Source organism: Sander vitreus, chromosome 14 (genome assembly GCF_031162955.1).
Source record: "Sander vitreus isolate 19-12246 chromosome 14, sanVit1, whole genome shotgun sequence".
In the NCBI taxonomy this organism is placed as follows: domain Eukaryota; kingdom Metazoa; phylum Chordata; class Actinopteri; order Perciformes; family Percidae; genus Sander; species Sander vitreus.
In genome coordinates this window covers 22711140-22724018 of record NC_135868.1, presented here as the reverse complement: position 1 = coordinate 22724018, position 12879 = coordinate 22711140, and the positions used below count along the sequence as shown (strand labels likewise).

Below are 12879 nucleotides of genomic sequence, written 5' to 3'. Positions count from 1 at the left end.
AAAGCCTGCAGGAAGACTCGGCTCGATTTGTGCCAGTTCTCATTAATATTCAATGAGCTAAGCTGCTTGACTCTGATTGGCTAACAACTAGCCAATGAGAGCCTCGCTATCAGCATCCTTTACCCAGCACAACTGGGCGAGCTCATGAATAGTAATGAGCTCAGGCAACACCACGTCAGACTGACCAGCTTTTGTAATTGGCCTGATTTCTCCGCTTATTTCTTTTCAGTGGCTAGAGCTGACGGAGGAGGTAGCAGTTCACATTCACGACATAACACAAACACATACCTAACATATTTCAAAAAAAAAAATACAAGTAAAAACGATTTTGTGTGGCAGGGCACCTTTAAGGTAGAAAAGTCAATCTGTACTCTCACAAGGGTCCTCAGGCATTAAGTTTCTTTGTTTTGACATCCCAAATGTTGTGCATCACGCAGTCATTATTTCAGGGAGGATGAAAACTAGACACACAGATCATGACACTTAAAGATTGAACAGCTTGCATTGCCACCAGCAAGACTTTCTTTAATAGTGATGGCCAAAGTGAAAAGTGTGACACAGCCACCATCACTCAGAGTAAAGAAAACAAACATGGTGGAACAATGAAAAGTTAAAACAAAGCACTTTTTTTTTTCTTCTTTTTTTTTTTTAAAACCTTCTCTTCCTTCTACACAAACTTATAAAAGCAACTTGAGAACTGAATTCACAACACCAGAGCGATCCACAAATAATATATATATTTTTTTTTTCTTCTTCCAGGTAGGCAACATGACAGCACAACATGGTCAAATGGTTTAAGGGGGGGGTTACCTTTTCCCAACACAACACATTCACAGAATCCTTCCTGGCAGAAAATATAGGAAATCAACTGAATATGATGGGAAATATCAAGGAGGTGCCACTCAATAAAACATATTATTTTTTTTTTTTTTAAAAGTCTGTAACAAATAAATAAATGTGTGGCTAACACAATTAGTCCAACTGACCACCTTGCTGCTTCACCATGATCAGCCCAGAACCTTGTAAACACAACACCATTCCAATAGTTTCCAATGACAAGAAATGAAGAGAACAGCACACATTATGCTAGCTACATCGATCAAAGTATGGATGGAAACCAAACACCAACACTCGGCACTTAAGAACTGAAATGAAATAAACAAAGAAAACATTCCTCAGTAAGTTAATGTACATTTGTTGTAAACAACTAAATGCCAACTCTACGGCATGATAATAGACAATCAGTTTGGTTGGTGTTTGGCGTACCAAGACTGTGTCACTATGAAATGACGTGTACAATGTCCAGTGTTACGTTTTCCCTTTTTAAGCCTGTAACATTGTGATCAACTTTTGTTTGAATGTGTCTGAGGTGACACTTAAAGGTGCAGTAGGTACGACTTCTAACTAACTGTCAGTCATATTTGCTGAAACTGACCCTATGTTCCAGTAGAACTACATGAAGCAGGTCATTTAAAAAAATAAAAAATAAAATCCAGCTCCTCTGGCACCACCAACAGCCTGTAGTGTGATTTGCAAAAATCCACTGTTCCCTGTTCATTTACACCAATCAGGGCCAGTGAGGGGGGAGTGGGGTGTGTGTGTCTAACTGCGTGTCAATCACTGCTCATGCACACGCATTCATTCTCCCTTGTAGGGGGAGGGGCTTAGGAGTCCTGGATCTTCACAATCCTACCTACGGCACCTTTCATTTTTGAATACTGAATTGAAAGGATCAGTATGTGAGAACTCTTAAATGAACACCAGGCAAATCAGAGAGAGAGAGAGAGAGAGAGAGAGAGAGAGAGAGACACGGCTTTGAAGCTTGATGCGTTTCAATCCCAGGATTGCAGGATTGTTTCTGCAGGTTGAAAAATAAAAACTGCAAGGCACTGTAAAATCTGCAAATAATGGTAACGACCAGTTAGTTACCTCGACATCAATAAAGTGATACAATATGGCCCAACAGCTTCTAATTTAGTCCAGAGGGAGAGGAAACGTGTCTGCGGAAAACACGTGAGCGTTAACATTTTGGCAGTGCCAGGTCAAATCTAGCAGTAGCATTGTTTTTTTGTTTTTTTTTTGTATATTTGGACAGAACTACATCTGCTTCTTCCCCTGACAATCCTGACAACTGATAATCCTGGAGACTTTGCTATTCCAGCATTTAGAGGATACATTGTATTGTATTGGGAGTATCTGAAGAACACAGCAATGTATCTGTTCAATATCTATCCATTTTAGAAGAAACGTACAGTCTCATAACTGAACTGAAACATTGCACAACAAACACACACCGATTTAAGATAAAACATGAATAGTTTTACATTCATGTATCTCTCAGTGGGCTTTACTTTACTGGTGAGTTTCAGCCTCAAACTGAGCCGTCTTCTGCCTTAACCCTCGGGAAAAGCCAATTGTTTTTAAATGAAACGTCTGTGTGTCAGTTCACTATAGAAGAAGATATGGCTCTGGGAGGGGGGGGGTGTTATACTGACACCAAAAGAAGACGGACATTAAGCGATGGATGGCGGCTCTTGGCCAACAGGATTGTGTGCTCCTTTCTCCCCGTTCAAACAGATCACGCTGTCTAATGGCTAAATCCCTAAACTCAACACACACACAAAAAAAAAAAGTCATATTGTACACAACCCTCTCAAAAGAATAGTTCTCATAATAGAACCAAAAAAAGGGAGCCAAATACACATTATGTATGGAGGGGTTGTGTGCACTGTGTGTGTGTGTGTGTGTGTGTGTGTGTCGTACATTAGAGTGTAAAAACTGTCGGGGCCTGGTACACTCAAAAAATAAACCCGAACTGAGAGCTTCACCAAAGGAAAGCAAGAAACAAAGTTCTGTCTGACAAAAAGTGTAGATAATCAGAGTCACTTTTTGAGGGGCTGGTAGACTGAGGCGTTGGGGTCCAGGGAGGAGGGACTATTGTCCATGAACTTGGAGGAGTAGTGCGGGGTGACGGGGCTGAGGTTGCTGCTGTCTGATGAGTAGGACAGGCTGGGCATCACTGCCATCACCTCGGCTATCTTCTGCTTCAGCTCGGCGATCTCCTGCTCCCTCTGGTGGATCTGGCCTGGATGGGACGGAGCAAACAAAGACATTCATATCACAGCGTTGAGAGAAGAGTAAGGGTTCCTGCCCACTGGCTGCGTGGCGTTTTCTATGTCTTCGCACGCCAGAAACGTGTCTGACGCGGCGCTGCTGCTGCTGCTAGCCTTGTCTGTACACATGTATGTTTCCCATATGGGGAGAGAGTTGTGGAAATTGACTGCACTCACCCAGTAGTATACGTCGTTCTGTATTGACAAGTGCAATATTTGAAAATCGATAATGATTTATTTGTATTTTCTTTTTTAAAATTACATTTATATCTGCATTCATGTCAAAAAATAGAGACTTTCAAAACATCAAAATGTCATTCATTAAATGTATTCGTGCCAAAATGACACATGGACATCTTTTCGTATTCTGTTTTGCCTGGAAACGCTTCCTTGCGTGTCGCGTGAAAAGTAGGCGTCGGTCCTATTTCTAGCATGCACGTCTCAGGTGCATGCTCGAGGGTGTCACGCAGGCAGTGTGCAAGCTCTAACATGTTAACTGGAATAAAAAACGGACACGGTATGTAGCGGACACGCTCACGCCACGCAGCCAGTGTGCAGCAGCCCTTAGGGGGACATGAGTTCTGAAAGTGCCCTTTGCAAATCGAATCCCCGACAGCTCTCGGATCACTTATAACTTTCCTGTGGGTGGGGGAGACAGTCCTTCCTTCATATTGGCATAGGGGTGGGCAATATGGATACATCCTACACTAAACATACCACACTCCTATTATTAATTATACGGCAAAAAAAGAAAGAAATATAATGCATTATGATCTCAATTTTCCATTTTCAATATGGTCCAGTCCTGTTAAAGTTGTACACCATACTGTGATGTTCATATTCAGCATTTGGATTCTTGACTTGACTCATTTATTTATTTATTATTATTTATTCTAGTTGGGAGAAAGTATATGGCGTTTCTATAATTGGCATATTTCATATTTTCACCACTTTAGTTTAGATGTTAAATAAACAAAGCAAACAAACAAGCAGACATGTGATCTCTGTAAACATTCAGATGTGGTGGGTAAAACCACTGAAGAGTAATCACTTGATCCCATGGAGCTATGGTTAGTGCTGTAGTGGGTGGGGCTTTGTGGTGTAATGGTAATAGCTGTGGGTTATCGACTCCATTTCTAAAAGCAGAAATAATTATGTTTAGACATGAATAGGTTACATATGATTAGGGTCAGATTTCAATTGCGTGCAGTGAGATTTTCAAATGCATGCTTGGTGCCGCCCCTCGAGTTGGGCCATGTTCATTACTCATTGCCAGACCCTTAATCTTTCGGATTGGTGTCTGGATTTCCAGGCTACTACGGCATCTGAACTGCTAATGATTACAGCAACAACGACAGCTGCGTCCCTACCTTGTGCTATCTCAAGCTGCCTCTTGGCATCCCCCAGTGCAGAGAAGAGGTCCAGTTTGATCCTGGTCTCAGCACTCAGGCTGTTCTCCAGGTGCTGGGTCTTCTCCTGCATGGCCGACAGCGCTGACATCAACACCTCCGTGTCCTTCTCATTCTCTTTATACTTCCGCAGCTCCTGTAAGCGACAGGATAGGAAAGAGACATTTTAAACAAAGCAAAAATGATTATAATTAACCATCTTATTTTCAACAACAAAATAAGCTGTGCTAAATGCTTGATGCACCAGAAGACACAGGGCCTCTGTTTATTTAATGACATCAATTACTCTAGCTAAAATGGCATATCATTTTAGTAAAGTGATCACATTTGTTGTTGTTGTTGTTGTTGTTGTTAGAATTTCTAGTACAGCAGCAGCATGTTAATGAGAGCTTATTCACCAATTACATTCACAGAATTTACATAACATTGTGCGATATCTTTAATGACCTAGGAAGCGCACATTTAGCAATTCAAAGCATTATCTGATCAGAAAATGAGTCCTGTTATTCCTTCTCACCTGACACTTGCCCTCTAGATCCCTAATCTGCTCCTCCTTAAGTTTCATGTCCATGCTGAGCTTCTTACACTCCGTCTCCAGCTCTCTGATGCGACCACGCAGAGAGTCCGTCGACTCCACTCTGTCGGCCAGAAGAGAAAAGCAGAACTTTTAATAGTGGAAAAGGCATCCGATTTCCTACAGTGGAATCGTTTCTTCATTGGAATCGTTTAGAGGATTTGGTTTCAAATCCGATCATCGCCTCCCAATTTAACATTCCCAATTTAAGTGTTGCTTTCTGTAGCGGCCAGGCGCTTGTTGTGTTGCAGCCTTGGAGCAGAGTAAGCAGCGCTCTAGTGTGGCTTTATTTTACATTGAAAAAGCCCTGTAAAACTGCAACTCACCACTGAATCAAAATACAACATTCCTCTTATTTGCGAAAATAGGCACGTGACCCGTTTCAACCCCACCCCTCAAAGAATCGGAATCGATAAGAACCGGAAGCGGAAGGAAGAATCTGTTCAAATCCAATGATGTCCAACCCTAGCTGTAGCGGTAATACACTTATCGAATGAATACCTGGTGGCAGCAGCTAATGCCACGGCTCTGGCAGCAGTGGCCTCCTCCATCTTCTTCCTCTTCCTCTCGTCGGCCAGCTGTTTCTCAGCCAGAGCGCGAGCCTCCTGCTCGGCCTTTAGCCTCTTCTCCAGATGGGAGATGGTCTGCTTATCCTTCTGCTTGGCCTGGACGGCACTGTGGAGCCTAAAGTATGGTGAAGAATATAGTCAACCCTGGCTGGATCGTAAGATGAACACACCTTTGCACTTCTTCCACCGATGCAGCCCCTGTCTGCCTTCTGGTCGTTGTAGTAGTCATAAAACGTCACTTGCCTATGATTTTAATTGTTTAAGCTTCAAGTTTGTTTACTGATAACACACCAATACCACGACACTAACAGAGAAAGCAATGTTTGTGTACCAAGGCTTGTCACTGACAGAGATACGGGTCATAGACTTAATACCCTTTCAAACAGTACTTTGTGCAATATGTCGTCGTTTTTATAGGTGTTCTGACCGACTTCAATTCAGTAAGTTCAGTCTATTGCAGAGTCAAACTGTTACGTTAAAACTAGCCTATACAAGCACTGCTATAAGGTTAATAGCTCAGGCGGAACTGACCCATCAGATATGCTTCTGTGGCTTTTGTGGTCTGTACTAGGACTTTTCAGCAGGCAATGTACTGTGAATCATAGCTGAGCTGACGACGGCGCTGTCAGCCACCAGCGAGGGGAGCTCAACTGGGGACAACTGATCCGTCCAGTCGTCCAGTCGCTTGAGTTTGAAGATGTCCTGTTAAAGGTCGCCCCACAAAGATTGTTTTCTTTAGTCTGTAGGATAGGATTTGTAGGCTGGGACGTCTCTGCAGCACCACACTACTTCATTCAGAATGGTTTGACACATATTTTGCCTTTAACAAATATCGCGCCCCCCCCCTGCGATTTGGATATTGCACTAGTTCATGTTGCGATTTCGATAAAATTGCAATTAATTGTGCAACCCTAATGAAAATACAGCGAAAGTGTAAAATAAAATGCTCCACCTGTTTTGGATTGTAGGGATCTTGGCTTATAGGGGATTTGGCAGACAGGACACACACACACACAGACAGACAGACAGACAGACAGACACGCACGCACACACACACACACACACACACACACACACACACACACACACACACACACACAACCCAGGAATCCAGACCACCACACAGTCCTGAACTCACCAGCTGCCTACCTCAACATACTGTCGAGAAATGATATTTATTGCATAACAACTTAAGTAAGACTGTTGTCAGAGTTTAGGTGAGTAGCCTACAGCATACTGTGTGCATGTGTCATGTACCCACTTGTTCTGTAGCAGCTCGTTGTCCTGGCGGAGCTGGCCCAGTTCAGAGCGTAGGCTGCGGTCCTGGCTGCTCAGAGAGGAAAGCTGACTCCGCAGCTCCGACTCCAACTGCCTGTTGGCCTGAAGGTCTGCCTTCAGTCGCTTTACATCCTGCTCCAGCCTTTCGGGAAACAAAAAGGAAAGGCGAGTTCATCAAAAGGCAAACAATTCTTCTGTAGCTAGTCCAGGATAAAAAAGAACTATTTCATTATTGGATGGAGGGTCATGAACACAAGAGTTAGCAAAGCGGTATTGGCTTGTATCAGTCAATAAAGTGAAAAAGAAAGCAAGAAAATACAGTAAAACAAATGTTGGATGACTCTTATAACTAGGCCTGACTACTGAATTTGATACTTTTCAGGCACAGAGCGAGTTGCCTCCTTAGCAGAGCTGGGCAATATATCGATATTATATCGTGATATGAGATTAGATATCGTCCTAGATTTTGGATATCGTAATATGGCATAAGTGTTGTCTTTTCCTGGTTTTAAAGGCTGCACTACAGTAAAGTGATGTCATTTGTAACTGTTCTATTATTTGCCTTTACCCACTTAGTCATTATATGAACATTACTGATGATTATTTATCTAAAATCTCATTGTGTAAATATTTGGTGAAAGCACCGATAGTCAACACTACAATATTGTTGCGGTATCGCTATCGAGGTATTTGGTCAAAAATATCGTGATATTCGATTTTCTACATATCGCCCAGCCCTACCTTAGTATCGAGTATCGGAAAATGCCTCGTCATTCAATTCCAAATTATAAAGGAGCAGATCTCATCAGCGGCAGCGAGCCAATGAGCATGCAGCGTGCTTCTACCACGATCTAATAATGCTGGTGAATGGCTGTCTAACGTTACACGTCGTCGAGGCAGGCAGGAAATACTCTACGTTACGCACAGAGGCTGGGCTCACGTAGTAGGAGCTGACCAATAAATAAAAAGGCTAACCCAAACTCTAGTCAGGCCAATTACATCGTGTATAGAGTCGGTGGGCGGGCTTATGGCTGCCGCTGCTGGGAACAGCGGTCTTCTGGAAGACTTGGAGTTAAGCTTTTCTTTGAGAAAAGAACAAAGAACGGCACTGAAGTCATTCTTAAAAAAGGAAGATGTGTTTGGAGTTTTGCCGACCGGATACGTTTAATCTATCAACTAGCGTTGCTCTGGTTGGTTGTAGCGCTATACTATTGCGTGCAGAGGGAATTTGAAAGACAACCGTTTATCCCGCCCCTCAGATTGAGCCCTGTCAATAGTGTTCCCAGACACTTGATGTGGGTCTGGCTTGTCAGGCTAGGATTTTATAAAATTGTTATCGAAGAAAGTATAGTTCAGGAACCGGTATCGAAGTCATAGTATTGGTATCTGTATAAACATTTTTTTGAACGATACCCAGCCCGATTTATAACTGCACAGAGCAGCAACAAGAATAGTGGGTGTTTTGAACCAGTACGACGGTGTGCGTCTTACCGTACGAGAGCGTCCGGCTTGCTCAGCTGGTTGTTGGGGATGCAGTTCTCCACTGGGTCCTTCTGCCCCCTCCCTGCCCCCTTCTGCTTCTTCTCATTCTTATTGCTTGAGGGACCTGGCGGCACGCTGCCATTTGAAGAACTGTGATTCCGTGGAGACGAGTTGGAAATGTTACCCCCACCTCCGCTGCCATTTTTGTAGTTCTTCCCTGTCCCCCCAATTTCCTCTTTAGAAGCGGAGTGTGTGTTGGTGTTGGCGTCGGCGTGTGTGTTCTCTCCTGCCAGGTCGTTATTCAGTCTCTTTGCGCCGACGTAGTTCTCTATGTACTCTGTCTCCTGTAGTTTGGAGTCCAGTGTGTGTATAATACTGTTGTTATTGATTCCGATTGTGTTTTGTTTTTTGCCCTCGCGCTCTTTAACAGTACTGTCCTTCCCTTTTTCCCGGTACTCCAGTTCCGGTAGCGGGACTGACGTGCTTTTCTTTCCAGGAGGTGCTCCGTTTTGGGCTATAACTGCGGGTTCTACCTCAGAGATCCCTTTGGCTAAAGCAGCTGAAGGAGAGAACATGTAGGCAGCGTTAGAAGACATACAAACATACTGGACAGAATCAACCAAATTCCACAGCACACTGGGAGCATTTATGACCATAAATATAGACTGATTATGTGTGAGTCAAAACAGAGAACATTCCTGACAACAGCTTCATGCCAGCAGGCTGTTACAGGAATACTCTATTAAAAGGAACACGCCACCATTTTTTGAAATAGGGGTTATTCACTGTCTCCCCTAGATTTAGATAGGTGGGCAAACGCATTTTTGTCTCAGTGCATGCATTGTCTTAGTCCGGCAGTGCGGCCGCTAGTTTAGCTTAGCATAGTGAATGGAATCCTTTGTTGCCGGATAGCACGTCGTGAGTAAAAGTGAGCCAAAAAGAACCTGTATTACTTCTTGTGGCCTGTGTATTCACGACGAGTACAAATAGCAATGCAGATTAAGACTAGGCGATTTCCTAGGCAGATACTGACTTGGGACTATATTGGGGCGAAGCACTGCTACTTGGGTGCAGAGAAGCAACTCTGTGTGAGTAAAGGTCTAATATGGGTCGATCTATCCTGTAAAAAAAAATAAAAAAAACAACAGTTGCGCGTTCCTTCTAAATAGACAGAAGACCCACACCTGACCTGTTTGGCGCAATCAACTTAATTATGGTGTATTTGAGCGTTTGGTTCGGGTTGTTTCAGCTGGTGGTCGAACTCAAGTGCGGACAAAACATCCGGGCCCGAGATCTCATGAAAAGGTTAAGTCTGATCTGCTTCCATGTTGGTTTGTTGTTTGAGAGCAGAGCAGGCCAACCACAGGATTATGTGATAGTAGATAGCCAACCCATCATCATCATCATCATTGTCTTTGTTCCCTGTCCATGAGCGTACCGCCGCCGGCACAATTTTGATGGAGAATTTCTAATTTTCTGTATCGTAATAAGTTTCGTGCTTCACACGCGTGCGTGTGTGTATAGCTCACCCTCCTCTGCCTCCCTCTCCTGTCTCTGCAGCATCTGTTGCTCTGGCGGTAAAGCCTGCAGTAGGAGCTGCATGTAGAATTCGTTCTCCTTCTGCACTTCCTTCTGTTTCCTCAGTCGCATCTTGTAGCTAACGTAGCTCTTAAAGCCGAAGCCCAGAGTCACCACTGGATAGCCGATACTTGGAGGCGAAGAGAAACACAAAGCAAACTTTTTTTTATAAGGATATCCTTATATATATATATATATATATATTTTTTTTTTTTTTTTTTGAGGAAATAAATGTTGAAGCATCTGCCATTTTATCCTGAGTTGCTTTACTATTTATCATGGGCATTACAAAGAAAGAAATGATAGGGCATTGACAAAAGACTCTACTATGACGTGTACCAGTGAGCAGCAAAGGGTCGACACAGGTCTACGTGAAAGTTCTTCAGATCTTTGAACCGTATGGCCGCTTCGATGTACACAAACAGGATCCACAGCGATACAGTGGGTAGACAGACTCCTCTTTCTGCGTGAAAGTAAGAGATGAGAAAAAGAGAAAAAAAATATGAACACTCTTGAGTCTGGCACTAAAGAAACTTGGCAGCTATGAATTTCTTGTGAGTCTTTCAGGTGAAAGTAGGGCTGCATGATATGAGGAAAATATGCAATCTGCGACAACGTTGAATATCGCGGTAACGATATTACTTGCGATAAATAAACAGATCTTAAAGTGTACTCAGTTCTGCAGCTTTCAGTATTCTGCTAAAATGCAAAAAATTGCTTGCTAGATTTATAACAAATGAAAGGAAATCATTTCCAACATTCTTTTATTGAACAAATTGAACATTGAATATATTAAAAAAAAGGTACCAATATAAAAAAAATGACATTTTAAAGTGTAGTTTTCTGCTGATATTTTCTTTTAACGAACACAAAAAGTGTCTATAGCGATATGTCACATCCTTTTGCGATGGGTTTATTGCACCAGTTGATATCACGATGACGATAAAAAAAACAACAATATATTGCGCAGCCCTGGGTGAAAGTAGCCGTTTGGCTGGCAGAGATATAAAAGGGTCCACAAAAAAACTTAGACTAACCTGTGTGCCAGACATACTGGACCCATACGTAGGTGCTGGCAGCGAAAAACAGCCATTGGACAGGGATGAAGAGGAGGCAGATGATGTCTGACGTGAACGCCACACATACAAAGAACACAGAGAACGCCTAGGTGTAGGAGACAGAGACAGACAATCAAATATGCCATAACAACTGTGCATAAATACAGTAGTTTATGTAGAGGCATGTGCGTACATGCATGCCCCTATTACACTTAAACATTAACGTGTACTGGAAAACACACTCAAAAAAGCTTGTCTTGCTGGTGCCTCATCCACCACTACCATGTTTGACAAGCATCTACTGTTGCGGATGTAAGCAGTCCGACAAAGGTAGAAAGAGGGGTCATATAAACAAGCTCTTACCAGCCCCTGATATCTGAAGGAGTCGTAGACACTTCGAATGAAAAGCCAGAAAGGCCACAGGTACTCGAACCTGAACTCTAGCACAAAGTCGGCGAGCAGAACTAAAACCCACACTACCAGGAACTTGAGGTACAGGAAGGTACTGTGGGAGAAGACAAGGTAAAGAAATAAAAGATGGAGAGAAAAAAAAAAGGTTAAAAAGAAAGACACAAGAAAGAAACAAAGAGGGAGACTAAATGAGGTTTACCATTGGTATCATGACAAGCATCAGGTTTATACAATAACAGTCTCATGCCTATAAGAACCACGTCTCCAGTGTGATTGCAGAGTGTTACCTCAAGTTCTTACTAGATTTAAAAAGGCAGCTAAATGCCTACTCAACACAGCAACATTGAGCATAAATACAAATCTAGATATTCCCAACAAGTCTAACAATGTGTTTCTATTATCAAACACAAAGTGAGAGAGATGAGTATAGATAGATAGATAGATAGATAGATAGATCCAGTATGTATCATGGTATGTACAGTGTCATGTCTGGACATGTTGCTTACAGCACAGCTGTTTTTTTTGCGTTCTTGCCATCATCAATCAATCTATAGGAAAAGGCATGCTATTTTTGATATTACATTTTATCTGCTGGAATATTTACATGTTCGAGCTAGACCGGATTACTTGGTGGTTATTGTTCCCTTGGTGTAAGTTAACGTTATTTAAATGTAGACCTCTGCCAGACAAAGCACAGGTGAGACCCCCGCCGTCGGCTTCACCCCGGACATCAAAACGAGCGCCTCTGACATTGCTGCTGTTCTTTATTTCTCACAAGTTCACGCTCTCTCTTTTTTCTGTTTTTTTTTTAGCTGAACATATTTCCATTTTGCGGAATGTGTTACAATTTATACTTATTAAATCCCACACAGAGTCACGGCCACCGTTCATTTTTAATTTAGCCAGAATTTGAATGTAACTAACGTAAGCCAGAAACAATCATGTACGAAATACCACACAAGTAACGTTAACGTCAGGCCTGTAATTTTGACAATATGCGGGCAGATTCCTTTAACATTAGCTCGTTGTGTAGCTACAACCAAAGCGTGCCTAAATATGAATGTAGCACAGCCTGGCAGCCCTGTCTTGACATATGCAGAGGGGCGCCATTGTTATACAATAGCGTCCCTCCAGCCCCTTTTTTTGTACCTGCTATATATACCCTCTGTGATTCGGTTCCGTTTTAACGGCCGTCGGAGTTTGCTGCAGTCCGCATTGCGCCGCTTCATCCTCCCCCTGTTGATTCACTTGTGATATCGGTCTGGTAACTGGAACTGGAAATGTCATTCGCTCATCCTAATATTCACACTTCTTCAATTATCCACCATTGTTGTTGTTTTATGCACATGAAACAAAGAAATAAATAAAAACAGTCCGCTAAAGGCCCTCCCCTTTTCACGACAAGCT

The 12879-nt window shown here is 42.7% G+C and overlaps 1 protein-coding gene across 1 annotated transcript; it reads right to left on the bottom strand.

Annotated features, from left to right (window-relative positions):
- Positions 1 to 1063: 1063 nt before the first annotated feature.
- Positions 1064 to 12876, bottom strand: maco1a (macoilin 1a). Its single transcript, XM_078268614.1, has 11 exons — positions 12622 to 12876; positions 11425 to 11566; positions 11041 to 11167; positions 10343 to 10466; positions 9955 to 10133; positions 8435 to 8984; positions 6927 to 7085; positions 5598 to 5780; positions 5040 to 5160; positions 4484 to 4658; positions 1064 to 3085 (listed from the first exon to the last, which is right to left on the bottom strand). Exons 1-11 carry the CDS (start codon positions 12699 to 12701, stop codon positions 2883 to 2885), a joined length of 2043 nt encoding a protein of 680 aa, XP_078124740.1. The 5' UTR covers positions 12702 to 12876; the 3' UTR covers positions 1064 to 2882.
- Between the last annotated feature and the right edge of the window lie 3 nt (positions 12877 to 12879).